The 26,580-nt window shown below is 41.1% G+C and overlaps 1 protein-coding gene across 2 annotated transcripts in view; it reads left to right on the forward strand.

The window, feature by feature from the left end:
* LGR4 (leucine rich repeat containing G protein-coupled receptor 4) overlaps positions 1 to 26,580 on the forward strand; it is a 125,547-nt gene that overhangs the window by 40,967 nt on the left and 58,000 nt on the right. For both annotated transcript variants that reach the window (XM_073347792.1, XM_073347793.1), the window contains exon 2: positions 16,541 to 16,612. In XM_073347792.1, the coding sequence (XP_073203893.1) occupies positions 16,541 to 16,612 (72 nt within the window). The remainder of the gene's footprint in view (positions 1 to 16,540; positions 16,613 to 26,580) is intronic.

The raw sequence follows: 26,580 nt of genomic DNA on the forward strand, positions 1-26,580 counted from the left end.
AACTCTCACCAACAGAAGTTGGTCCAGTAAAAGATATTACCTCGCCCACCTTGTCTACCTGGAGAGCATGTTGACTTACACTGGATTTCTCTTCCATGCTATGATCTGTACAATAATTCAGTTGATTTTTTTCTCAATTAATTCCACACCATTTGTTAATGTAGAACATTAACAGTATTTGTGATTGCTTAATGGCTGGCATGCAGCGACTCAAAAACTAATTCAAAATAAGTCTTTGGATACAAGTATTGTTCTCTAAGATCTTGGTGATGGCTTGATTGGCATATGAATAGGGTACATTAGAGCTAGTTACTGTGTCTGAAAGAAAGCTAAGACGACATGTTGGAAGAAAAACAGGATGGCGTGACGTGGGAATGAGGAGAAGAAAAATAACTACTAACAAATAGTTACTGACTGCTGTTGCAGGAACAGACTTGTCTGCGGGGGAGGGGGGGGAACAAAACAAAAAACCCATAGCCTTTGGGGCTATCCTAGTGGTAATGTTATGTACAGTGCTTTCCTGAATCAGGGCCTAATGTCCCATTGAAGTCAGTGGAATTTAAGCACTCACTTTAATGCTTTGCTGAATGTGATAGACTTCAGCATGTGCTTGAGGTGTTGCTAAATTGTAGCATATATTGCTATATAGGAAGCTTGTGTTCTATTTCTTAGAGCTTCTTGAGAAGAGTGTCACAATTCCCCTAAAAAAATTAGGACTTGCTGCTGTTCTGAGAACTGGTGGAAAGAAAAGGAGGACTTGTGGCACCTTAGAGACTAACCAATTTATTTGAGCATGAGCTTTCGTGAGCTACAGCTCACTTCATCAGATGTTTACCGTGGAAACTGCAGCAGACTTTATATACACACAGAAATCATGAAACAATACCTCCTCCCACCCCACTGTCCTGCTGGTAATAGCTTATCTAAAGTGATCAACAGGTGGGCCATTTCCAGCACAAATCCAGGTTTTCTCACCCTCCACCCCCCCACACAAATTCACTCTCCTGCTGGTGCTAGCCCATCCAAAGTGACAACTCTTTACATAATCAAGTCGGGCTATTTCCTGCATAGATCAAGGTTTTCTCACATCCCCCCCACCCCCATACACACACAAACTCACTCTCCTGCTGGTAATAGCTCATCTAAACTGACCATTCTCCAGGTTTAAATCCAAGTTAAACCAGAACATCTGGGGGGGGGGGTAGGAAAAAACAAGAGGAACAACTGGTGGGTTCTCTTTGAAAGCATGTAAAACACACAAGAGCGCTGACATGTGCCAAATGAGTCATGGTCTACTGGGAAGGGGGTAGAAACGTGTTGCATGTTGAATAGCTATCCAAGTGTAACTTACTTCCGTTGGTACCAATATGGTGTTGCCACATCTGTGGGTTGTGTATTAATTATATTGAATAAAGAATTCTCAGTTAACACTCTGAGGCGTGGTAGGCTACAATGGGCTGCATTCAACCTGACAGTTGTCCAAGCGTTCCTCTGTTCTATCCCGCCCTTTTACTAAACCTTGCATTTCAGTCTTTTATAACTCAATCCTAGTTAACCGTCTACATTCATTGCTTGTGTGTCTGTAAAAGGAACATCCTGGGAGGTAGTTTGGTCTAGTGGATGGGATACGGAACAGGAGAGCTAGGTTGTACTCTTCACTCTGCCACTGACCTGCTGGGTGATGTAGGGCAAGGCACTTCATCTCTCTGTGCTTCTGTTTCCTCTGCCTCATTCATTTAGACTGCAAGTTCTTCTAGGTAGGGAATGTCTCGTTTTGTGTGTCACGTGGTACTCCATATGATTTTATGAAAATATGCTAATGAGTTTGAAATATAAGGTAACTGGAACATGCTTCATGTAAAAGGTCTTTTGTAAGGTATCGTTACAAAGCTTATAATCTACTGAGTTTGTTCATCCTATTTGTATGAATGTATCATTCTTGTATCTAAAACTAGAAATATGAAGTTAACTCTGAGGTCCTATTGTAATTATGCAAAGTGTGGTCTATTAATGGTAGTTTAGAATCTTGATGGAACCCATTGAGTAGGACAATTGGCTGTACATGGTTTATTTACCTTCAAGCCTTCTTGTGGACCTGGGGGCCATCCTGTGGGTAATGAAGAATGAGATCTTACAGTGACATGTGTCCATGTCACCTAATACTGAAATTCATCTTAAATCTGGTGCTTTTCCATTTAGAAGGAGGGGTGGGGATTCAGAGAGACAAAGGATTCCCACCTTGGGCCAAAGCTATAAAAGAGGGTGGAACAGAACAAAGGAGACTGCAGTCATGAGAAATCCTCTAGTTACCACGTGAGCCAGAGACTGCACCGGGGAAAGGATTGGGCCCAGACTAGGAAGGAGTCTAGTCTGTGAAAGAAGCTTATTGGAACATCTCTGAGGGTGAGATTTACCTGTGTTCAGTTTCTTAATGTATTAGGCTTAGCCTTGCGTGTTTTGTTTTATCCATTGTTACTTGGAACCACTTAAATTCAACTTTTTATATTTACTAAAATCACTTTTGCTTATTATTAAATCCAGACTAAGTGACTAATACCTGGGGGAGCAAACAGCTGTGTGTGTGTGTGTGTATGTGTGTAATATATATATATATCTTTATCAGTGTTACAGAGGGTGCACAGTTTATGAGTTTACCCTGCATACGCTTTATACAGAGTAAAACAGATTCATTTGGGGTTTGGATCCCATTGGGAGCTGGGTATCTGGGTGCTGGAGACAGGAGCACTTCTTAAACTGTTTTCAGTTAAGTCTGCACTTTTGGGGCATGTGGTTCAGACCCTGGCGTGTCTGGCTCAACAAGGCAGGGTTCTGGAAGCCCAAACTGGCAGAGAAAACTGGCTTAGAGGTAATCTCGGCACATCAGGTGACCGTCCCAAGGGGGTTTCTGTGATCGGACCCATCACAATGTGTTTGCACCGTACTAAGCATCCAGAACTAATGTAATACGTAATAAGCCCCTGTGATTGCAAGAAAGATAGAAGTGCTTGAGAAGTGGCAAATGTATTTGCTGTTGTGGGACTGTAACAATGTGGTGGCCTAATATTTAATATGAAGCATATAGAGCATCATGGCAGATTTGGACGAAAGTTTAAATGTTTGGTTATTTCCTATCTCACAAGTGCCTCACAGGTATTATGGAAAAGAAAACATGTCCCAAGCATTCCAAAATGTTCCCATGAATGAAAAATATGAATGAATCTCTGCATGTAAGGTGCTTATTGTCAACGTCAAGTGGAAAATGGATACAAAAAGGAATTTTTTTTTGTTTCTGTGCCGATGCTTAACCTAACAGCTGTTTAAGTTTGCAGTTAATGTTGAAAGAATTTTATGGAGAAGACGTAAGTAAACTAAACCAAAAAACATGGAAATATTGTCCTTATGCCTGTTAGGGTCTCAATGAAAATTACACCTATATATTATACACCTATATAGACCACTTATGGTTAGAGATGCATTTCTTCTTTTTATATTTCTGCTCTCTTGTGCTTGGTTTAATAAACCCCGCTGGCAAAGGTGGTGTTGATTTTTGTTATACACAATTGTCAATCATTCATAAATTCATGAATGGACTATTTACTTAAAAACAATCTCCTTTACCCTTTTTACCCCACCCCCAAAAATGGAAGTATGGGGTAGGGTGGGAATTGTGTAATTTTAGTAAAAAACCTGTCATTTTGACAAGCAGATATTATGTTCCTGTAGGTGGTCATGCACTATATTAATAAACTATTGATATAAAATTATTTTATATAGTGTCTTGAGTTTAAACTTGTTTAAAGAATCCCCCTCCCAATTCACGTACGCCCCCACCCAGCCATAAAGAAAACGAGTGAAGCTGAAATCCCTAACCCTAAGTTGACTACCCATGCTTTAAAGCTTTTCAATAACTACCTGCCTTGCTTTTACCAAAAAGCTGAACATCATATTAACAAACCGAGGAAGGATGGTACAATGGTTAGGGTGCTAGCTTAGGACTTGGGATACCATGATTCATTTCCTGACTCTTACCACAGACTTCCTGTGTGACTGTCACTTAGGGCTTGTCTATACTTAAAATGCTGCAGCTGTTGCGCTTCAGTGAAGGCGCTACCTATGCTGACAGGAGGGCTTCTCCCATTGACGTAGGTACTCTACCTCCCCGAGAGGCAGTAGCTAAGTCTACAGGAGAATTCTCCTGTCAACATAGCGCTGTCTACACTGGAGGTTAGTTTAGTTTAATTGCATTACTCAAAGGATTTTTCACACCCCTAAGCACCGTGGTTATACTGTCCTAATTTCCTAGTGTAGGCCAAGTCTTAGTTTCTCTGTGCCTCAGTCTCCTATCTGTTAATAGCACTTCCCTACTTCAGAGATGGTGTGAGGATAAATACAGTAAACACTGAGGTGCTCAGGTACTGTGATAATGGGGTGCTGTATAATGGTACCTACAGTAGATTAACAAAGTGGCTTACCAGAAGGACAAATGGACATAAGCAAGAATATCTGGAATGATTTAAAACTTAGTTTTATATTTTAGTATACTAGTGATAAATTTTTCACTGATGTTTATCAGGGAAATTTAAGAGTATGAATTCAAATGGTTATCTTGCCAGAACATCTTTTTTTAATTTTTATTTGACTTTCTTGTTACAAAAGGGCAAGCAGTGTAATTATTTAATAAATGTATTGCAGAGCCCCCTACAATAGGGCCTCTCTCGTTGATCAGAGTAAAATACTATTTCAGTTTTTAAAATGCAAACCAACAAAAGCTTCTAAGTGCAAGCTTATGATGTAGAGTTCCCCCTGCCTGATATTTCCTTGCCTCCTGTTCATGATTTTACGCATTGGGATTGGCATCCTTCTGTAGAATATGTCCACAAGTTTGTTACACTACTGTAGTGTGTTGCTTCACAGCCCATACAATTACAGTATAAAATAGTAGCTTTAGAAGCGAAGTAATGTGACTCTCTAAGATAATTGTTGGTCTCTGTTATCTGGAAGATACCAAGTCTGCCTCCATTTTTTTCCAACTGAGTGAATTTAAGGTTTGCGAACATGGCTTTGTTGATGATCCTAGAGGCTAACAGATCCTTTCTTTATGCAGAGAACATGAATAAAGCGCAACACCATGTCAGTGCAAGCTTTCCTGTGCTGTCCCTATGCCCTTCTGCTACACTCCAGAGGGATAGATAGATGGGAGGGTAGTTCTAGGATTGAGATCTAGTTTGTACAACACCAGCACAATGGGATCCTAGCCAATAACTAGGGATCCTCGTTGCTATGGTAATACAAATAATAAAAAAAAAGTTCACTTTGTCCACTGCTAAGACTGCAGTTGATTGAAAGTTGTGGGTTCAGTAATGTGAACATTTCCTACTAGGAGTTGAACTGAGACCACAAGACCCATTTCAGCCACCGCAAAGTCTTTGTTCATCATTCTTTTGAACCTGCAGAGACTCAGTATATTAAAGATCTATAATGAGGTGTGCACACACAGGTTTCATGCAAGAAACTTAAAATGTGGGAATGACTCTTGTTGTAATCTTAGTGGTCATTCTTTGTCTGCTGTGTAAAAAAGCCAAACAAACGGAAAACAATTAACCATAATAAAAGTGAGAGACCAGGTACTGTTCATGGAACATAGGTAATTTGGGGACCATGAGTGATATCCTCAAAGGGAGACGCATTTGAGAGTTATGTTGGTTACTGTTGTCCTGTCCTGGGCTGCATTCAAACCAGTGACCTAAAAGGGAAAGGTTTTGTATCCCCAGTACCAGCACAATGTAGTCCCATATCTTTCTGATTTTAGTTAACCTGAGAAGTAATATCAAAACATTGGCCAAGTCTACACTAGAAAAATTCTCCGATAATTTCCCACCATTGGCAACATGGGTTGATCTCAATCAGCATTTTCAACATTGGGAGTGCTAGTGTAGATGAGCTGCTAACTGTTCATAGAATTATAGGACTGGAGGGGACCTTGAGAAATCATCTGGTCCAGTCCTCTGCACTCATGGCAGGACTAAGTATTATTTAGAGTCCATCCCTGACAGGTGTTTATCTAACCTGGTCATAAAAATCTCCAACAACCTCCCTATTTATTCCAGTGTTTAATCACCCTGACAGTTAGGAAGTTTTTCCTCATGTCCAACCTAAATCACCCTTGTTGCAGTTTAAGCCCATTGTTGCTTGTCCTATCCTCAGAGGTTAAGAACAACAACATTTCTACCTCCTCCTTGTAACAACTTTTATGTACTTGAAAACTGTTATCATGTCCCCTCTCAGTCTTCTCTTCTCCAGACTAAACAAACCCAATTTTTTCAATCTTCCCTCATAGGTCATGTTTTCTAGATCTTCTATCATTTTTGTTGCTCTCCTCTGGACTTTCTCCAATTTGTCTACATCTTTTCTGAAATGTGACGTCCAGAATGGTACACAATACTCCTGTTGAGGCCTAATCAGTATGGAGTAGAGTGGAAGAATTATTTCTTGTGTCTTGCTTACAACTTTTCTGCTAATACATCCCAGAAAGATGTTTGCTTTTTTGATTCACATTTAATTTGTGGTCCACTATGACCCCCAGACCCCTTTCTGCAGTACTCCTTCCTAGGCAGTCCTTCCCCATTTTGTGTGTGTGCAACTGATTGTTCCTTCCTAAGTGGAGTACTTTGCATTTGTCCTTATTAAATTTCATCCTGTTTACTTCAGACCATTTCTCCAGTTTGTCCAGATCATTTTGAATTTTAATCTTATCCTCCAAACACTTGCAACCCGTGCCAGTTTGGTCCTGTCCACAAACTTTATATGTGTACTTTCTATGTCATTATCTAAATCATTTGATGAAGATATTGAACAGAATCAGACCTAGAACAGATCCCTACAGGACCCCATTCGATAGGCCCTTTCAGCATGACTGTGAACCACTGATAGCTACTCTCTGGGAACAGTTTTCCAACCAGTTATGCAGCTCCATCTAGGTTGTATTTCCCCAGTTTGTTTATGAGAAAGTCATGTGAGATAGTATCAAACGCCTTATTAAAGTCAAGATATACCACGTCTACTTCTTCCTCCCCAGATTGATTTAGAGCTGCACTTGGCAAGGTTCTGTGACATGTTTAAACACATAGGCAACCTATCCATACTAGGGGTCCCATTATTGCTGAAATAGCAGCAGCAAATGTGGGGAATTTTTAGAGGCTGTTCCTTGTGTAAGTAGGCCTTTGCTAACAGAGATACTGCCTTATCTAATGGTTTTTGTACAAAGAAGAGGACTTTATTCCAATGTAGATAACTCTGCCTAAGTTATTTTGTAAGTGTTATAATTAAATAATTCGGTGGCAGAGGGCCCAGATCTTGGAAAAGACTCAGTGGAGCCTACAGTATTACATGCTATTATCTTTCAGCAAACAGGTTAAGCTTGCTCAGAGAGAGCGTTTTACAGGGTTTTAAAGGTGCCTTGTTGAAACATGATGATCTTCTTTCCTTCAATAGCCACTTCCCCCTCCCCCACCTTTTTAAACTTCACAAAAGGTGGAGACAAGCTGGAGAGGTGAAAGGGAGAGGTTAGCCATTCATAAAGCATGAGGGGCTTTAAAGATTGAAGTCTTTCTGATTTCCTCTAGGCAATTGGTTAGTGCTGACTCTCTGGCTAGGATCCAGTTCTCCTTTTTCATAGTTGGACATTTCATGTCTTCAGACTCCTGCACATTCTTGCAAGCTGCAGTATTTGAAGTAAATCAGCATGTTTTTTAAACGCAGTGTAAAACTCTTGCAGTAAAGTATCTATGCCACCTAGCTCAGTGCAGTCAATAATAGGCTAGAATAAATCCTTGTGAAGGAAAACATTGGGAATAGAAAGCACTAGTGCAGGGTCCCTGTGTGAAATTACTCAGGCAGAACTCCCCACCGTACATCCACTCCCCCAGTGCTGAGTGAATGGGAAGATTCCTTCAGCTGGGATGTGGTAATTTTCACTGATAAGTTGCAGGGGGAGTGCCAGTCCATGTTCTGACATTTGAAATGTGAAACGTAATGATGACTCTGAGGCAATAGACAGGCAATTTAACAGCGGGGAGATTCTGTGAAGGTGCGGAGAGAAGGCTGGTATTTGCTGAGCAATTTGATAGGCTATCGTAAGTCTGCACGGGGTTTTTAGAAATGGTCTGGATCCTGAATGGAATGGGAATCGTTTGTAGGACGGGCATGATGTGATTTTGCTTCCAGCTATATATGAGGCATCAGGCTACTGTGTTTCTGCTCATCTTGGAGTCTGGGAAAGCTTGTCTTGGGGAGGCCATAGAGAAGAGAGCTGCAAGAGCCCTTGTCAGAGCACAGGGAGGCACAGATGCAGCTGTGTGGGAGGGCATGGACCCCTTATCCAAGGATTTTCTGATTACTTCCTGTCTATATTAACAGCCCAAATTTCTTTAACAATGTGTGTTTTGCACAAGGGCACTGTTATAAAGTTCATCTAGTGCAATATGTTGTCTCGCAAATCAAGGCTTCTGTTTCACTGCTGCGAGTTGCACAGGCGAAGCTTAATTCTCAAGTCTCTCTCTTCAGCACTGAGAGAGGAGATCCAATGTTGCAGGCTGCTAACTGCATACAGCAAGTGCATTTGTTCTTTTTCCTCCCCATGATGATTTAGCTGGTTGTATATCTATTTTAAATACAGGCAGATTTTCACAGCTGCTAATGTTCTAACTGATCAGTGTTTAGATTTTTTTTAAAAGTATATTAAATATATTTACATTCTCATAGCAAGTGCAAGGGGAGGGATGGCTTCATTAAAATTAATATTAAACAAAACAACAAAGACAATGTTCATATGCAGTGTCAGAATATCCTGAAGGGAACATGCTGAAGCTGACTAAAGACAGAAAATGCTAAGTTATGCTTAAACTCCATTCTCCTCATTTCACATTCAGATGTGGCTTGTAAAAATCAGGTATTAAGGAGACTGGACCCAACACAAAGGGTTCAGGTTAAAGGAACTCTGAGTTATACTGACAAATTCAAGGAATCTTAGGCCTGGTCTACACAGGGGGGCGAGGGTTGTGAGTTAAGTCAGTCTAAGTTTCACAACTTCAGCTACGTGAATAACATAGCTGAAGTCGATGTACTTAGAGCTACTTACTGTGGTGTCTTCACTGCGGGAGGTCGACTGCTGACGCTTCCCAATCAACTCCACCTACGCTTCTCACTCCGGTAGAATATCAGAGTCGATGGGAAAGCGCTCGGCGGTTGATTTTTTGCGTCTTCACTAGACGCAATAAATCGACCACCCGCTGGATCGATCACTCCAGAGGTAAGTGTAGACGTGCTTTTAGTGTACTGGCTTTGTTTTAACATCTGCTTAAAAGACATTATGAAAGGGGAATAGGATGGGGTGATGGATTTATAAATGAAATAGGAATTGTTACTATAAATGATTTTGTCTTCAATCCCGTGCTAAGTATGTCTGGGAAAACTCTCACCAAACAAGTCTAGTTTCTGGGTGTGTCCCCAAAGGTTAGGCCTCTCCGTGACTTAGTGGATCACATTGCATCACAACTGTGAGTAGAACGATGGTTTCTGGTCATTTGTATTTTGTAGCTATAGCTCTCTCATGCCATCCAAGATGATGTGAATCAGGCCTGACTTGTTTCAGAGAAGCAGCCATGTTAGTCTGTATCTGCAAAAAGAAAAGGAGGACTTGTGGCACCGTAGAGACTAACAAATTTATTTGAGCATAAGCTTTTGTGAGCTACAGCTCACTTCATCGGATGCATGAATTGAGCTGTAGCTCATGAAAGCTTATGCTCAAATAAATTCGTTGGTCTCTAAGGTGCCACAAGTACTCCTTTTCTTTTTACAATTGGAAAAGTTGATTAAAATTGAATTAATTCAAGGCTTTTCACTTGGTGATATAAATCATAATTTAAATTGCCTTGATTTAAATCCGTTCACCCTGCCTTTTGTAATCTCCTAAGTAAGTTGGTTTTAAAAACAGATTTACGTTAAACCACTACAACTGTGTGTATAGACCAGGTCTAAAGCTCGCTGGAACAGCTGTCCTGTGGACTGGAATATGGCAGTATTTGCTAATGCTCAGCAGCAGCACCGATGTCAAGTGTAGGGAAGAGCAAGCATGAGCAACCCTAGCTCTTCCCACACTCTTAAGGCCACCAGGCCTCCTAGGGAGGGAGGCCGTTTTACCATTTCCAGGATCCAGGCCACAACATCATCTCTTTTTACTTTCTCCCCTCATGGAAATGGTCCACTCCGGCAGGGGATTAAAGGGACTATTGCTTGCACGCGCGCACACTCTCTCTTATATGAACCCCCAGGGAAGCCCAACTTACGGGCTGGGTATGAATTAATTTTGACGTATTGTTCTGCCATATTGCTCTAAATGACTGATTATGCTGTTAATTGTTCTCAAGTTTAGTAAAAGAACAAGTAATTTAAGATAAACCTCTCCAGACATTTATTTCCCACTCTCAATTTTTAGTATACCATTTAAATTTAGCGCGATTGATTTTTTTTTTCCATATAGAGATCAAAAGGTTTTCAGTGATGCACCGTTCAGGGGAAGGGGGGTTTTATTTCTGCATGTAATAACTTAGTCCCAGAATGAATTAAAGCATATTACTGTACTTGTGCTGAAATATGGCATGGGACAACTGGTGCTGACGTGATCAGTTTAGTGTATGGTAATAATCGTATTACCAAGTACTTATCTCACTAGACAGCAGAGTTACAGATAAGAGTAACACTTTCTAATATTCGCAAAAAGAAAAGGAGTACTTGTGGCACCTTAGAGACTAACCAATTTATTAGAGCATAAGCTTTCGTGAGCTACAGCTCACTTCCTCAGATGCATATCGTGGAAACTGCAGCAGGCTTTATATATACACAGAGAATATGAAACAATACCTACTCCCACCCCACTGTCCTGCTGGTAATAGCTTATCTAAAGTGATCATCAGGTGGGTCATTTCCAGCACAAATCCAGGTTTTCTCACCCTCCACCCACCCACACAAATTCACTCTCCTGCTGGTGATAGCCCATCCAAAGTGACAACTCTTTACACAATGTGCATGACAATCAAGTTGGGCTATTTCCTGCACAAATCCAGGTTTTCTCACATCCCCCCCACCCCCATACACACACAAACTCACTCTCCTGCTGGTAATAGCTCATCCAAACTGACCACTCTTCAAGTTTAAATCCAAGTTAAACCAGAACATCTGGGGGGGGGGGGGGGGGGTAGGAAAAAACAAGAGGAAACAGGCTACCTTGCATAATGACTTAGCCACTCCCAGTCTCTATTTAAGCCTAAATTAATAGTATCCAATTTGCAAATGAATTCCAATTCAGCAGTTTCTCGCTGGAGTCTGGATTTGAAGTTTTTTTGTTTTAAGATAGCGACCTTCATGTCTGTGATTGCGTGACCAGAGAGATTGAAATGTTCTCCGACTGGTTTATGAATGTTATAATTCTTGACATCTGATTTGTGTCCATTTATTCTTTTACGTAGAGACTGTCCAGTTTGACCAATGTACATGGCAGAGGGGCATTGCTGGCACATAATGGCATATATCACATTGGTGGATGTGCAGGTGAACGAGCCTCTGATAGTGTGGCTGATGTTATTAGGCCCTGTGATGGTGTCCCCTGAATAGATATGTGGGCACAATTGGCAACGGGCTTTGTTGCAAGGATAAGTTCCTGGGTTAGTGGTTCTGTTGTATGGTATGTGGTTGTTGGTGAGTATTTGCTTCAGGTTGCGGGGCTGTCTATAGGCAAGGACTGGCCTGTCTCCCAAGATTTGTGAGAGTGTTGGGTCATCCTTTAGGATAGGTTGTAGATCCTGAATAATGCGTTGGAGGGGTTTTATGGACATAGACATAGAACCACCAGATGTTCCTGCATCTGAGTACAGACAGAGGTGCGTCTCATATCAGCAATACACAAACAAGTACATCTCTCCTTTAGCCAATAAATACATGGATGTCATTTATTTTTTCTTGTCATTCCACACACCCTATTTGCAATTAAAACCAGACCAGAGGGTAGTCTGTTATTTCAACCACTGGGAATGGTATCTGTTTGGTACCGAAGGGCTATAGTCAGAAAAAAAAAATTGCCAGGATCTTCTATATCTATATTAGACCTGTTTAGGTTGAGATCCTGGCTCCATAAAAGTCCAGCCAGTCCAGATGAGCATTTGTTCTGAAGCAGAATCCTATGATGGAATAAAACCAGAAACACTGACAAAGCCAGAAGTTGAAGGGCTCATCAGCCAGGGGAGCAAGAACTACAGGCCATGAGCAGTTGCGGAATTCTACAAGCATGTGTTTATAGCCTGCACCATCGCTACTTTTGAAACTCTCCACCTGAAAAGCAGAGCCACTACTTCTGGAAATAAAACAGCTGAGCTCACTCAGATACCACCCTACAGAAGAGTGTGGCACAAATCCCTTATCAGCCATTTCGTGGCAGCAAAAGAAACGTATTCTGCTGAAGAATCAAAAGCAGTTTCCATGGCCAGAGCCAACTCTTTCACTGTTTTTCTCAAGAGGAGACTTGGCACTAACTTTAACAGGTGCAGGCTCCTAAGGAGCAAAGGAAGTCTCCAGAGTCTCTGAGGGCTGGCAGGCACAAAGGTCATTTCATGAGGGAATATACCTCCAAGATGCTTGTGCCCTGCCTTGTGCCAAAATAGGAGATGAAAACATGTCAGCTTCCATATAATGTACATTAAAATATACCCTCAATATACCAAGTAGCTTTTTCCTGAAAACACTACAAGTAATGTCCATGTTATTCGTGCAACTGTCAGGCCACAACATCTAGTCATAGTTCATAAAGAAAAAAGTAGCTCTATTTATACTAAACATCCAAGTATGTTACAAGGCCACTAGGCCTGCTGAAATCACAAATTGGTTATTGAAAAACTATCCTATTTTTTGCCACAGAGAAAGAGATCAAACTGGCACTTGATGGAATTTATATCAGGCTTTCTTTGCTCACCCAATGGATAAATAACCAGTTGCTGGTTTGCTGCTCCCCTGCTCCTTAACTTCCACACACATGCGCACAGAGCACTACCAGAATGACAGCAAATAATTCTCATATACACTGTGCAACATCGCATTTACCGGCAATTGCCTCTTTCACCAAGATGTTTGCCCAGGTCTGATTTCACCTGGGCAAATCAAGAATTACCCCACTGCAACTGACAGAATTACACCAGTGTAAATCAAGAATACAGGAGACGAGAATAAGATGTAACACAAACCCAGCTGTGAAAGTGACTAAAACATGAACCCCAGTCCAGACTCCCTCATTAAATTCATGGAGTCAAATGAGAGGTGCTTTATTGGCGAGCTCTACAGTCTGTTTATAAAGGTGCTTTGTATCTCAGCAACAGCTTGGGTACCATGGGATGTTGCAGTTGCTGTGGGTGTACATTTTTCTTCTTGTGTAGAAAAGTAAATAAAAGTATCAGATACATGAATTGTCAGCTGTCTGCTCCACAGGAGGCGGCAACTTTTACTCTCCTCCTCCCCTGCATTTTTCAAATTGCCATGAATGCATGCATTTCACACACCCAGGCTAGGCCATTCCTTTTCCAGATGACTCCACATCCCCTTCCAGTGCTTAACTAAATAAGCATTTATGAATTTGGCAAAAGAAAAGGGGAAGGAGGGGAGACCCAGAGGAATTACCAGTGGATAACAAATTATACAAGACCACCACAATTCATGTTATTTTGGTAGGGTCTCCTAAAACAATATCCATGCAACATAGCTCTTGAAATTATTATTAATAGTTTCATAATTTGGGATGGCAGTAATAATGTTTAGATAGTGCATATTATCCAAAATGCCCTTTATATACATACAGACACACACACAAGTCATTTCATTCATGATTTGAATACAGCCACTTCTGAGGTAAAATGTGACAGCTGTTTAACAGTGCATGGTAACACTAAACAGTTTAGGATAGGAACAGGACACCGTATCCAGTTGAAACCAATAGTCTCAACAAAGTAGAGGACAGAATGAAAATTTTTACAGCTATAAGGGCCTGATTTTCAGAAATATCAAGAACTCATGACTCCAACTGAGTCAAAACTACTGAGATTTAAACACTCGTAGTTTTTTCCACCAAAGCTCCAAAATGTGTTATATACTGAAGTCTACTTTTAATGAAACTCCATTCATAGCAAAGCAGAAAGACTCAGATTGTTTCGACACATTATAATATGGAAACTTTTGCTCCTATATTATGGAGTCAATCTCCAGTCAGAGCAAAGTTGTTCCGTGGAAAAACAACTGATTTTACTACACAGAGTTTCACTGCGTTTTCAAGTTGCTAATACGGCAATGTTCATATTGGAATTTACTTCTGTGTTACATGTGCCATCTTAGCTCATGAACATGGTATAACCAGTTTCTTAAAGGATTAGATTTCTGGTGAGTACTCCAAATGCTTTCCTCCAGAAGAACAATGCTTAACAGCAAGCTGAAACACAGATATCAACATAAAAAGCAATTAATAAGAACGTTTTCGACAGAAAAAACAGGACTAAATTTTATCTCCCAAATGAATACAAAGTCAACAGAATTTTAGTTATAGAAGAAAAATTTTCTGCAACAAAAAAGGACTCTGTGTATACATTGCAGTCAACAGATGTTCTTATCTGCTTATATGGAAATAAGAAGTCACTGAGTTTAAAAACAAGAATTCACAAGCAGTATTTGTAACATCAATATCTATGCTTCAAGTGTGAAGTCAGAAGATTCAATCACATTTGTTAATGCTCTTTTAATTAGCAAGGACATCATTTAAAATTACTTACTCTTGTGGGAAAGCTGTATCAACACCACAAAAATTAGTGCTGAAGTAATGTCAGACAATTGGAGGCATAAAAAAATGGAAAATAAACTGAATCAAGTGAGGTTTTTTTGTTATTCAGATATTATTAAAATATGGTACTCCTCAAATGTCATGGAACAAATCAATCCAAAGAGAATCTAGGAGGCTGCATGTTTAATGAAGATTAAATGTCAACATCTGAATCCTACAAAGAAAGCCTTATGGAATGACCCCATAGCCTACATGTTTCTTTTGCAGGGTCGGGGCCTTAGTCAATGGTACATTAACAACTTTAGACCAAAAACAAAACAAAAAAGACAATTCTGGTAATACCAGAAGTAATATTAGAAAGTTTCAGAGTAACAGCCGTGTTAGTCTGTATTCGCAAAAAGAAAAGGAGTACTTGTGGCACCTTAGAGACATCTGAGGTTAGACATCTGGTGGTTCTATGTCTATGTCTATGTTGGACTATGTCTTCCGCACATTTTGTGGAAATAAGAAGGCATGTAACTTGCATTGTTTAGGTGATAGGTGTTGCTGTGCATTCCATAAGGAAAGAAAGTTTTCTCAAGCTTGATGCCAGAGTGAGGCTTTGCTCTGATTTGGAAGACCGATGATGCAAGGGAGAGTGGAAGAAAGTTGCAGCTGTGGTATTAAGTCGTCTTTACACTTTAAAAAAAAAAAAAATTAAAATTGAAGGGCAGTAAAAGTGGGAAGTAAAAAATAAAAAGGTTAAATAATAAAAATTAAATTTGGCAGCTGTTAGTTTAAACTAATACTTGTCAAATCAAATTCTTGATTCTGGCCATGTTCTCTCGCTTTTACTCAGGTTGAGTAGTACCTTACTTCATGAGTAGTCCCACTGATTTCATGATAGGCATGCAACTAATGTGTGGTGGCTTTTTTCCTATTCACTCCACTACTCATGGAGCAAAGTGCTACTCAGCGTGAGTTGAGGTTGGTAGAGTTTAGTTTGCCACTTACTGCCAATATAAAAACAAGAAAGAATTGGTCTGCATACCGATCATGTAAGCACTTGCTGCTTGCATGCATGTGCTTATGGGCTAAAAATGAATTATACTTAAAACTATTACCTCAAGGACTTTTATAGGTTTTGCAGAAAATATGACTGCGGTAGAGCTGGGGCATGTTTCTGCTATTCTTTTCAGCTGCTCCAAAAGCCACACTTGCCTGAAGGTCTTTATTTTATCAAGTCTCAGTGCATGTGTTTATTTATTTTAAAAAAAACAACAGACATTACGGTATGAATATTTGAACACTGGGTGGTCACATTTTTTACAGGCAGTGGTTTCAGAGTGGTTTTAGTTACATACATCAAGAGTGTGTGTGTAAGGAGTCAGTAAAATCAGGACTGGAGAAAATAGGTTTCTAATAGGTTTTCCACTCCTCTCTTTTGTAACTTCAAGATATATTTTCCCCCTTCTGGTTGTCAGAAGAAAGCCTTTGGTATCAATCCTTCATGATGCGCTATATTTTTAGATCACCACACTGTGAAAGTTTAGCCTGCAAACTCCTACAGATACCACAACATTACACTGGAAAAAGCTTTTTCTATTATCTCAGCAACTGATCTGTTTAAATTTACTTCATGTTCTAAATTGTAACATTGCTTATCTTTTGACTCATTTGTGTGTTCTTCTTTCCCAGGGATATCAGTATGAACAATATCACAAAGCTACCAGAGGATGCATTTAAGAACTTTCCTTATCTTGAAGAGCTGTAAGTATTTTGCATGTAAAGTCAGGGCTGTTTTTACAGTGCTGTGGGGTGGTTGTGCAGTTAACCTGAAAATGGGTGGGAAAGCAAATTGTGGTGTTAGGATGAGCTGTGAACAGAGAGAGCAATTATACCTTTAAAAAAAGACTTATATATGTTTGGAAGCCAGAGTGGTTAATGCTAGTAATGAGAGACTTTTTACAGTAATTATTTTAATCATGACTACAGTGGTGACACATACTAATTATAGTGTTATCCAAAGATAACATAGGAGAAGTGTAATTGCCATTGTTTCCAATGGAGTTACAGTATAGTTATTGCACAGCTTCCATAAATACATTGTTTCAGTTATTGTGCAGTTAACTCCCATTACTCCTATAGGTGACAGAGGCAGCATGGTGTAGGTCAGGATGTATTTGAAAAGAAATAGAGGCCTTGTGTTTACAACCTCTTTTTTATAATTCGTTCTTAGTTTTAGCAGTGCATCTTCCCTTATCCTGTCTTCCCCCCTCCACACATCGCTCAGCTACCTCACATCCAGTCTCGTCATTAGGCCCCAGTTCAATAAGTCTCTCAAGCATGATCCTAACTTTATGCACATTAGTATTCCTGCTGACTTGAATGGGCTATTCACTCACGGAAGTACTCTGCTGAATTGGGGCCTTAATTTAGAATTCTGAGCAGCAGCTGAAGCCCCCCGTAAAAATGAAGCAAAAAAGTTATGATGTAGATTCTATTTTCTATTCTAAATATTTCTAATAATTTTTGTGTTTCAACAGGAAGAGGGACAAGCCTTTATCTTAGTCAGAATTACCACTTCAATAACAGTAATAAATTGCACTTAGCCACTATTTGTCTTGGTTTCCCCATCTGTTAAAGGGGGATAATGCTACTCACCTTTTGCAAAGAGCTTTGAGGTGTTCTAATAAAAAGCAATATACAAGTGAAATTTCTATTGCCCCCTTGATTATGAATTGCTTAATAATTTCAGTCTTTAAAAGTGCTTTGAGATGATAAATATTGTTAACCTTGTCAGCGATTTTGTCTAGACTGGGAAAGAAAATTGAATTTCAAAATGTATTAACTAAAATCCCCTTGGTTAAAATGTTTTAAATACATTTTTCAAACACAACTCATTTTCCCCATTTAGAAAATGGCCTTGTGAGGTAAGGAAGCATTATCCTTACTTCACAGATGAGGAATGTAAGGCACACAGAGGAAAAGCCATTTGTACAAGAACATATAACACAGTGAGTCAGTAGCAGAGCTAGGAATAGATTGCAGATCCTTTGGCTCCCAGTGTCCTACTCCAACTGTTGCATCACACGTTTTCCCTGGTAGGGTTGAGGTATTGTGCAAAAATGTGGAGACGGTGATGCAGTGCGTTTTGATTTCACTATAAAAGTACACGTGACCCCAAGATTTTCACTGTGTCTTGTACATGATTCTGGTTCAGGTCAATAGTCCTGTAAAGCAAAGATGAGTTTCTTCATCCCAGGCTAACTGTAAATGAGATTCCTTATATTAATGTACTCAGAAGAACTGTCCTCTCCCATCAGGCTCTGGACACCCCTATGTCAATAAAATCTAGAACTGTTTAGTGAAGTAATATAGTTGCTTTCAAGATTCCAGACAGTGTTCTTTCCCACACCGTAATTTTTAAAATGTAGCAGTGCTACACTGAAAATGGAACAGTTTAAGAAAAGTTTGTGCCATGGCAGGAGGTGCCGACTACATGCAAAATTACAGGGTTAGGAAGGCTCAGCTGGCTCAGGATTTAGATTGTCTGACCCCTCCCTAAGTGCTTTATAATAGATGTAAATGTGTTTCTGGGTTTTGTGTGTTTAAGTTTCCAATGTATCTTATTTGTTTTGTTTTCTGTCCAGGGTTCTTTCTCAAATTCCTCATTTGTTCATATTTCACACTAAATTTAAAAACCAAAAAACCCACCTTCACACAGACTGTGGGATCCTTCAGTTTTTCCCTATAAGTAATGAAGCAATAAAACCTAACTGGGTGGGTGTGCACTTCATTATGTAATCTCCATAAACCTGGGGTGTGTCATGAAGTAAGGAGAAAAAAGGCAGAGCCTTCAGCCACCATATACTAGTGCTTTATTGCTCAAGAACCATACTCTACAAAGTATCTCATTGCAAACTGTAATGCTGGAATTTGGAAGGGGAAAAAACCAATCAGACCTGGCTTTAAACTAGGCTGTAGTTCTGAACATCTGGATGTTTTAAATCCTTGCTAGCGTGGTTATTTGATGTATCCAAATAAACAACTCAAAAATTAGAATAAAATTGGTATTTGTCAAACATTATTTCTGACACATTCATACCTTTGTTGCAAAAGAAACAATCCTAGAGTCCTTTTTATGTGCGAGTCACGTAGGCCCAAGAGCTGAGGTTGTTTTTTTTAAGGCTATTCCGTTCCTTGCTTTGCATGGCAATGGGGCAGGGGGGAGATGCGCACCTCCACTCCACAAGCAGCAACCATTTTAGCTATATCACCACTCTATCCCTGTCCCAAAAAGCACCCATCACCATTACTGTACCATGGGAATCAAGAGTGCAGCATCTGCAATCCCCAGAAGCACTGAAACTAAAACCTGCCCAACCTATTCAGTCTAACCTATCACTGATACAAGAAGACTCCACCCAAGGAAAAAAGCCCCAAGGTGATCAACACCGAACAGGCAACTGCTGCATATTCTGTACCTCTCAGATGCCACAGTGACTGGTAGAATTGCATCAGCTGACAACCAGTTACCTTAGACTTGTACAGGTGAATGCAAGGTTGTTCGTTAATGTGAGAATCGTCTATGAACTGATCACAAGGTTCCTGACCTGGCATGCATCATAAAAATTGGGTTTGATGATGAAGCCAAACTGGCAGAAGCCCCAGCCAGTCTCTGTGAGATACCTAATACATCGTGGGTTTAGAGTGGCCAAGAGTGGATGCTGTGTGATCATAATTTCATCCAGTTTACGATAACAAGCAAGAGTCTATCTCCAAAATAAAAGTATTTGAGTCTGTTCAGCTGGAATGTGACTGCAGTGGCAACAAATCATGAAGACTCTTCTAACTTATATATCAGACTTACTCATTTGTCAAGAATTTAGCCACATTTCTAGAAGAATTAGTCAAGCTTCAGCTGAGATTCATTGTCCTGGGAGACTTCAAATTCCATGTAGAAAAATAATCTGACATAATAGCCCAAGATATGCTATGAGCCATGACTGACCAGGGTTTTGCCCAGGCCGTCTCAGACTGCATGTGCAGCTAGATGCATGCCTGACCCAGAACTTAGAAGCACTGACAGCATACCATACTCCTGGAAGGGCCACCACCAGCACTTCTCAAGAGGTACCCATTCTTTCCCCTTCAGTGAACTGATTCTTCCCTCAGAGCCACCTGGACATTTTCTGTGACCAGAAGATCTTGAAAGGGACAAGCTCCTCATCTAATAAATGTAGTTGTTGATGAATTACTGAAATATTACCCAACTGCTGACTGAAACCATCAATGAACTAGTCCCAAAATAACCACTTGTCTTGCAGGTCCCTGTGGTTCTCTGATGACCTATATAAAATGAAGCAAGAAAACAGCTTACAGGAGTACCAATGGCACAAAATATGTTCCACACCAGTCCATGTAGTGCTGAGGCCCACCTGTAGGCAAATGCTGTAAGCCATAAAAGATTCTTTATTTCATACGCAGTTGTGCTAGCTGATAACTGACAGCTGAACTGGTTTGTGGAGCAATCTAACTAATCCACTGGAAGGTCTAAACGTGCTTCTAGGACCAAGTGCAGCTTGCTGCGGAAAAGAGGTCCACTTCAAAAACAAAACCAGCAAGATCTTAGAGAGCCTTGTTGAATGAAAACTGAACTGTTACCCTGTGGGACTCCTTGCCACAGGAGGAGCGGCAGAGGCAAAGCCTGATGAGCTCTAGGTGTGAGATGCACCTTTTCTTTGCTAACTCAGTTCTTAGGAATGACCTCCTTAAAACTGACCAAAACCCATCTTTGCACCTCCTCGCAGAGAGGAATGATGAGGGACCTCTCCTTTTTGATATGGGCATTCATTCTTTCGATTTGAAAGGTGCTTCATAAATACTTAATGAGCAGGACCTCATTGTGCCAGATAAATCCAAACAAAAGGGCATTTTTTTAGGTCCTCAGCTTGCCCCCCTGCCATTTTCGGATGTTTGGAGCAAGAGGACCAAGTGGCCAGCTTGGAGAGTGGAAAATTTCCATGGGCACTAGTGACAAAACCGGGCGCAGCACTGCCATAGAGGAAGTAGAGTGGAGGCGTGCAGGAGGCAACAACTGCACTTCTGCAGAAGTCGGGGTCCCCAGATGGCAGGTAATCCCCCATCTGTGCAGCTCCTAAGCCATGGAGGAATGGAGCTCTACTCTAATCGGTCTTAGGAGCTCTGGATGGCAGCTGCTGCCTCCTGCTGCACAGCTCCTAAATCATACAGGAATAGAGCACGACTGTTACAGGGCTTCAAAAGCTCTCCATGCAGGAGACTTCCCCTGCAAATATCCTCCTGCTGTTCCAAAAAGACAGTGCTTCAGCCCCACCTGCCGCTGCCTGCCTTCTGCTTCCTCGGTTTTGCAACACCTCGGTTTATCCCACCATCTCACAATCTAGTAAATTGCCAAATAACGTCACAGGATTTTATGATGCCTCAATGGAGGCGGATAGATGCATAATTTAGGACCCTGAGCCTTGCTGGGGGAATAACAAAAGGAGTAAGGTTCATTTGAAGCAGCTATTTTCGTTGCGTTAGGGAAGTGGATAGTTTGAAGGCCTGTCAGATTTTAAACAGGATCCTTTTTTAAATGCTAAGATGACTATTAACAATATTAAAAGAAGACGCTTAGTGCTAGGTATGTAAAAGCTTATCTCCTAATTAAAGGTGCAGTCAACATCACTAAGTATCTGATCTGCAAGCCCAGTCCATTGGTATTTGATGATTAAATGACATCCTACATGCAAATAATCACAGGTACGAATAGGGTAGGCCCAACTAATTCTCAGCTGAAAATCAGCCTCTGGGTATATGTGCTGTAGCTGCTGCTGTTCACCCCCCCCCCCCCCCATACATTTATTGCAGAGAAGCTCACAGTGCACTTTATCATATGCCTTGAGGATTCTTGCAATATTTATAAATGTTGTTGTAAAACTTCTCTATCTCGCTGTAACTGATACTCATCTGGAAGTAATTTGCAAGTGACTGAAACTGCAGCGGTCAAAGTCGCTGAGGAGCAGACCACCAAGGCTTTTGCCACAGCAGTTAATGAGGTATATTCTCTACACAATGTTAACATTAACATGCTACATCCCTGAACTTGATATGGAAACTTAAAATCCTGGAAGAATTTGGCCGCAGTTTCCTGACCAAACTTATAAAGTATTTATAGACAGCTACAAGAGCAATGCAGCTAGATACTACAGTGTTTTTGAAAAGCATAAACCGTTTGCTAATACGAATTCTTAACTAAAAAATCGGGCTTAATGATGTCCTGATGCATTTCTACGTGATTTGTTAGTTCCTTCTGATATTTAACCCCTCTTTACAGTGGCATGCAGGGTTTTAGCCATGTGATTTCCACTGACTTTGTTTGTTGCATGACTTACCAAATTAACCCAAGTACTCTAACCCATCAGTTCTTCAAAAGGCTTTTCATTTTCAGGATATGTAACTGCAGATAATTTTATGGTGTGAATGCAGAGGCTTAACTTATTCAAAACAGAATGTCTCCTTGACTTTATGACCTTTAGTTTGTTTTCATTTCCAGTTTCAGCTTTTTAAACCTCTGGCTCCTTATTTACCCTGGGAGGGTGTGTAATTTTAAGTGATAAGATCCAGCACACCAGTTCCTTATCCGTACATGAGGGCTGGTAGGGGAGAAGTAAGTGCCCCTGGTAGGGAATAGTTAATTTAAGCCGCTTGTCCTGCTGCTTCTCTCTGGGGAGTTTGTGCCTCATGTCCATATTTGCCATAGTAATTTATTAATTTTTTGTTTTGCTGGGTCAAAATAGTATTTGGTCCTGTATACGAAACATGCTCTAAATCCACTCAACTGTAGCGTGGGGGCGTATATTCTAAACATTGCCTTAATGTATTGGGAGAATGCTCTCTCCGCTGCAAAATTCATGAACTCTCCAAAGAGCAAGGGGGGGAACTATTTTGTCCAGCAAGGAGCACTGAGACTTCTTGAAGAGTTGAGAGATACCGGGGCTTTTGAGGTTATGGGTGGGGACAAAATGAGAGATCCAGTAAGTGGTGGGAGATATTGCTCCTTAAAGGTTGAAATTTGTTAGACTTGAATCTCCAAGGCAGTCCTAAAGGGATTATTTTGCTTCTAGTCTCATCCTGACCAAATTGCAGGGTGCTATTCCATAAAACCATTGTGAACCCAACACAGCCAGGCTGTGAGCAGCTCTGGCCATATAATATATATTTTGTAGATATATATATATACTAAGGCAGAAACAGCTTAAATGTCTTCACCAAGGACACATGTTGTATGTCTACACTGCAGTGTAAGCCCCGGATTAGTGGGACTTGTGTCAGCTGATCCATGTTGGGAAACCCTGGCTTTGAGAGTCTAGATTGTACTTTAACCCTTTTTCTAATCTGTGCTCAAACCTAGGCCTCTGGTGTTCCACACTGTAGTGTGCAAACCCGAGTCAAAGTAACCACAGCCGAGTCCCTAGCATTTCCCCCACTCCCAAAATGTGGCTGCTCTAGCCCTAGGACCATGGTGCACTGGGAACACTTTACTGTTGGCTCTGCATGTTATGGGAAGTTTGAAGCAGCTCACTTTGCAACTTGCTCGGTTTGCTCTCCATTGCAAGCCCAGGATTCTCTCCGATAGTGTGCTTGCAGATTGGAGATCAGAAGAGAATGGGTTAATACTGACCTGAGCTGCTGCCATTTGCAAAGGGAGGATGGCAGCTTCTGTTTTCCATAGAACGTTTTGCAGATTGTTGGGATAGAGAGGACTAAGGAAGTTGTCCCATGGAACTGTAGGATATTTCCGGCAGACTCCTGGGACCCAAGTCAAGCGGAGCTGCGTCTACACTGCAAAATAATAGGGCTCAAGCCCTGGGTCCCAGCTTAACTTGAGCTCAGCCCCTCCAGCCCTGCAAGGTTCTGGGAGTCTCGGTCCGAGTCCTGGGTTTGTGCAGTTGGAGTGTAGATGCAAGGGGCGGGGGGAGGGTTAGGCTTGAGCCTGGGCTAAAGCATGTTCTCACATTGCAATGAAGACATACCCATGGTGAGTTGGTGCAGAGCTGAGAATATAACCTGGGATCTCTGTCTCCAGGTTGCATGTGGTAACCATTAGATCACTGACCTGTGAATGTGAAAATATTGAGAAGTATATCATGTTCAATAATACAACTATTGGGGAAAACAATGGACAGTGACATTACACTTGTGCATAGGTGCTGACTTCCCCTCTACCCGGTGTGTGCTTGACCCCTCCTGCCCCTGCACTGCTCTCACCCCACCCCCATTCCACCCCTTCCCCAAAGTCCCCACCTCCATTCCACACCCCTCCCCCAAGTCCCTGAACCTGCCCTGCCTCTTCTCCTCCCCCTCCCTCCTAGAAAGTCCTAAGCTCTGCCAAACAGCTGTTAGGCGGCAGGGGGTGGGAAGTGCTGGGAGGGAAGGAGAGGAGGAGCGGGGACGCGGCGCGCTCGGAGGGAGGGGAGGGGGGGGGAGCTTGGCTGCCGGTGGGTGCGGAGCACCCGCTAATTTTTCCCCATGCACTTGTGTACATATGCTCCTCGACAAATAATATTCATGGCCAGTCCATATACTGTGAAATATAACCAGCTTCATCACCAGTACCAACTTAGCTAAGGAATACAAAATCTTTTATGGAGCAACTCTTAAATTTGTATCCATAAAGGCCAAATTAGACTAAGACTTCTCCAGTTATAAAATATGTAGGGGTTAAGGGAATTGGTTGATGCATTGAAGCTGTTGGTGAATTATTAGAATAGGACAAGTGAGGCCTTTCTCCTTTTTGTAAGAGTAGGGGGGAAGGCTGACCTCTTGTTTTGAGATGGGCAAATGGAGCAAGAGATATAAAAGTAACAGTAATTTACCAGGGAAGGGAGAATGAAGAACTGCTTGAATGTTTAATTGCCTCTGTGCAATTTACTGCACTAAATGCTCTTGGTCGGAATTAACCATCTTGTTTCTGCTTTAGAATTTTCTGAGCATTGCATTTAATAGACGGTGTTTGTTTTGGGAACAAAAGAACTAATTAAAATGCACGCTGACAGTAGAAAATGAGGTGTGTGGTGTTTCGCCTTAGGGTTGCAGTCAGGGAGTATCTGCAAAGGAAAAGACTAGAGTTACTTTTTCCTCTTGGCTGTAGCTGAAGATGACCACCTGGCTGAAATTTCACAGCTGTTTGCATTCATAGTATCGATTTCAGTGTGTAATTTAGATGCCCCTTTTGTTCCTATTTCTTCATCAGCACTAAGCTGCAGTCTCCTCCCTTTTTGGTTATCAGTTTGGTTTTACAAGTAATAGTGTGTGGCTTTTATATCAAGGCCACCAGGGCTGAGCTCTGCTAGTATGAGAAGAAGCCTGGGCTGGAAGAGGCATCTTTCTGGGCCCCTGGTGGAAGATGTTTCATTTGAAAGTAAGCAAATGTGACTTTTAAATGGGGTGGTTTAGAATAGCATTAGCACACCCTTTTTAAAGTGGTATTGTTTAAAGTGGGTGTTTAAAGTGGTGATAATAAAAAGATGAATAATTCTTCCCTCACTAACATAAAGATAGAGGATCCCAGAATTCAGAATGGGAAACCAGAGACAAAGAGCCTGTCAAGTCTGCAAAAATAAGGCCTTGTCTTCACTAGGAAAAAAGATGTGTGTGTTGTAGTCACGTCCTAGTGAAGATAAGGAAGTTTGTAGCATTGGCAAGTCTAGAGACACACCTGGGGATATAGCCCAGGCTTCAGCTTAACCAGCTAGCACATGGTAAATGTATACATTGCCTTGTCTAGCCTAGAGTCTTGGAATGTGTCTCACACATACCTTTAAATTCTAGTCAAGGCAAACCCTTGGGCAAAGATTTCCCAGTAGGATTAACCACGACCAGTTAACTAAGTTTCTAAACATCACTGGCTTTGTCCACCCTAGGTGGTGGTGAAAAACATATTGGCCGACCCATGTTAATTAATCACTTCCTGTCTAAATGAGCCTTAAATGAATGTGTTCTAGCTGAACTCCAACCCTGCCAATGTAAGAAGAGGATTTTTGTATTCTAGAAACCTCTAACAAAGCTCATAACTCCTATGTTTTCCTTTTTTCAAGAGAAAATGCTAGTGAGCTCAGTAAACTGTATTATTTTGGGAGGGTGGGAAAGTCTTTTTAAAATTCCCTTATGGTTCTTGTTTTGACAAGTTAATTTCAACCTCCAAGTGACTGTGTATGAGGCCCCTAGTATTACCTAAACTAGTTACTCTGCAGCATGGTCTTTTTGAATTCCCTCTTTCAAGATCCTTTCTTATGCTCATCTCTTTTGTATGACTGAGTCTTCAGCATACAAATACCTCTTTGGCATTATTTGAAAACTATCTGGCTCAGCTCAGTGTCCTGGAGGTAGCACTATGTGTTGTTAAGCTGAAGACCCCCTTATGATACTGGATTTAGTTGTTTTCCTGAGCCAACAGGATGGGGCTGCCCTGAAGCATAAGATAGATAAGAAATTTCTTGAGGCTTTGTGGAAGCCTCAGCAGCTCCTAGTCTAATTCTCTACAGCTGTGGGTCCCAAAAAACCAACGTGTGGTGCAGTCTGCCCCCATTTTGTTATTGGGGATGGAGTAGGAGACCACTTGATTTGTGAGCGCACATGCACAAAAATAGTTAGCTTCTTATAAACCCATGAGCAGTCAGACCCAGCTCTACAAAAGCCACTGATAAGTCAGA

This window comes from Lepidochelys kempii, chromosome 6 (assembly GCF_965140265.1).
Source record: "Lepidochelys kempii isolate rLepKem1 chromosome 6, rLepKem1.hap2, whole genome shotgun sequence".
NCBI lineage: Eukaryota > Metazoa > Chordata > Testudines > Cheloniidae > Lepidochelys > Lepidochelys kempii.